Below are 2,556 nucleotides of genomic sequence, written 5' to 3' on the forward strand. Positions count from 1 at the left end.
GGCATTCCCAGCTCCCAGCCTGGATAAGGGCCCCGTTGTCCCCGGGTTTGGGACACAGCCGTCCCTGCTCCACACCCCGCGGCCAGGAAAACCTTTAAGCACCCTAATGAGACTTAAGTGCATGCTGAAAGTTAAGCCCGGGCTTATCCCCGAGCCCCAGTGAGCTTAGACTAGGAACAGCCTCTTCACAGTCCCCGCTGATAAATGTCGCCTTTATTTATTTTTTAATAATTTTTTTTCCACCTGAAAGGGGTCATTCTTCCCAAATTTGTGGAAGCTACTGTGGATTGGATCCTGCTTTTTAAGGGAAGCCAGTAGGGGACTCAGTTGTACAAATAACTGGACCCTAAAGAAAAATAAATACAAGGTTGCATTTGGATATTGGGGAATTTTTTTCCACATTTCATAGGGAAAAGATGATCGCCTGGGGTAGCTGTCCTGAAATCAAGATGGTTCCTTTGGGAATGAACCTTTGGCTGGATATTTTGGAAGCATAATTCTAAATTTTAGCATTTCTCTGCTTCGTGCAGCAGCTCTCTCGTATTTAACACAGCTTCCAACCCATCCAGGGATTTTCTGGGAGAAACTGTCGGAGCCTGACTCCTGCTCTACCTTTCCTTGATGTGAAGGAAGGGAGGAAATATCTTGGAGAAGGTGTGCTGCATAAAACCATTGGAATCATGGAATCATGGAATAGTTTGGGTTGGAAGGGTCTTGAGGATCATCCCATTCCACTTTCTACCATGGGCAGGGACACCTCCCACTGTCCCAGGCTGTTCCAAGCCTCATCCAACCTGGCCTTGGGCACTGCCAGGGACCCAGGGGCAGCCACAGCTGCTCTGGGAATTCCATCCCAGCCAGGAATTCCCAATTCCCAATCTCCCACCCATCCCTGCCCTCTGGCACTGGGAGCCATTCCCTGTGTCCTGTCCCTCCATCCCTTGTCCCCAGTCCCTCTCCAGCTCTCCTGGAGCCCCTCCAGGCCCTGCCAGGGGCTCTGAGCTCTCCCTGGAGCTTCTCCTCTCCAGGGCAACATTCCCAGCTCTCCCAGGCTAGCTCCAGAGCAGAGGTCTCTGCTTCCCATGGGATGAGTTGGCCAAAGCCAGTTTCAGTCTCTCAGGTTCCAGCACTCTCAGGCCTCAGAGATCATCGAGCCCAACCATCCCCAGCACTGCCAAGGCCACGCCTGACCATGTTCCCAAGTGCCACATCCACAGGGATTTAAATCCCTCCAGGGATGGGGACCTCCCCTGCCCTGGGAGGTCCCAATGTGTAACAGCCCCTTCTGGGGGAGGAATTGTTCCAAATTTCCAACCCAAACCTCCCCTGGCCCAGCCTGAGGCCATTCCCTCTGCTCCTGTCCCTGTCCCCTGGGATAAGATCCCAAATCCCCCCAGCTGTCCCCTCCTGTCAGGAGCTGTGCAGAGCCACAAGGTCCCCCCCTGAGCCTCCTTTTCTCCAGGCTGAGGCCCTTCCCAGCTCCCTCAGGAGTTTTCCAGACCGTTCCAGATCTTTCCCTTCCTCAACACACTCCAGCCCCTGAATGTCTCTGTTGTGAGCCCCCCAAACTGAGCCAGTTCAGCTCTCAGATGTGAAAGCTCAGCCACAATTATGCCTGAATAATTAAAAGCTGCTCCTCCCACCTTCCCCTAACCCACTCCACCTGGAATTTTGGTGCCGGAGCCCTCGGTCCCCGCTGACCTCGTGTCCCCTGTGTTCTTTTGCAGGACTCCCTGCTGTGTTTGTCACAGTGTGGGCCAGCGTCAGAGCCACTCTGGCCGACACAGAGTAAGTGCCACTGGGTTTTCTTCTCTCCCTCTTACGTGCAGAGTTTTGTGGGATTTATGGGTGAATCCAAAAGGAGAAAGAGCCAGGCAAAGCTGGAATTCTACTCTGACGTCATTAACTTTTGGAGGAGGACAGTGGATGGAAGGGAAGGATAATTTTTCCTTTCTGTTTGCAGGATCCAATAAATGGGAATACCTGCAGTTGTTATCCCTGGGGATAAAGGGACTGTGTCACAGCTGGGCAGGGACAAGACAGGGATCCTTAAAATCCCGAATGAGTAGGAATGAATTTGGGACTCAGCAGCTGCAGCACAGCCAGAGAATTTGGTGGTGATAGAACTGTAACTCCTCCATGGATTTTACGATCCCAGGATGATTTGGGTTGGAAGGGACCTTAAAGCTCATCCCATTCCACCCCTGCCGTGAGCAGGGACTCCTTCCACTATCCCAGGCTGCTCCAAGCCCTGTCCAACCTGGCCTTTCCCCCAAAACTCACAGGCTTGACCACAGAGGAACTTCCATATTCCCAGGATCCCCCCTCTGAGGGTCCCTGGGCATTCCCAAATGGCTCTGCCTGGGAAGGCACTACTTCCCAAAGGGGATTTCAGCTCCAGGCTTGGGCGGGTGGACCGGCAGAGCTGCTGAAGGGTGACACATCCATGACACCAGCTCATCCTCACAGAGTTCCAGGGAGCACTGGTGGCTTTCCAGCCTCGCCTTCCCTGAGGAGCTGGCCTGGGAAAACTGCCAAAGCCACATGGGGGTTACC

General features: G+C 53.5%; 1 protein-coding gene across 1 annotated transcript in view; it reads left to right on the forward strand.

Moving 5' to 3' along the window:
• PTH1R (parathyroid hormone 1 receptor) overlaps positions 1–2,556 on the forward strand; it is a 94,024-nt gene that overhangs the window by 81,057 nt on the left and 10,411 nt on the right. Inside the window, exon 9 of the mRNA XM_031062805.1 lies at positions 1,728–1,788. Within this exon, the coding sequence (XP_030918665.1) occupies positions 1,728–1,788 (61 nt within the window). The remainder of the gene's footprint in view (positions 1–1,727; positions 1,789–2,556) is intronic.

This window comes from Geospiza fortis, unplaced genomic scaffold (genome assembly GCF_000277835.1).
Source record: "Geospiza fortis unplaced genomic scaffold, GeoFor_1.0 scaffold178, whole genome shotgun sequence".
Lineage (NCBI taxonomy): Eukaryota > Metazoa > Chordata > Aves > Passeriformes > Thraupidae > Geospiza > Geospiza fortis.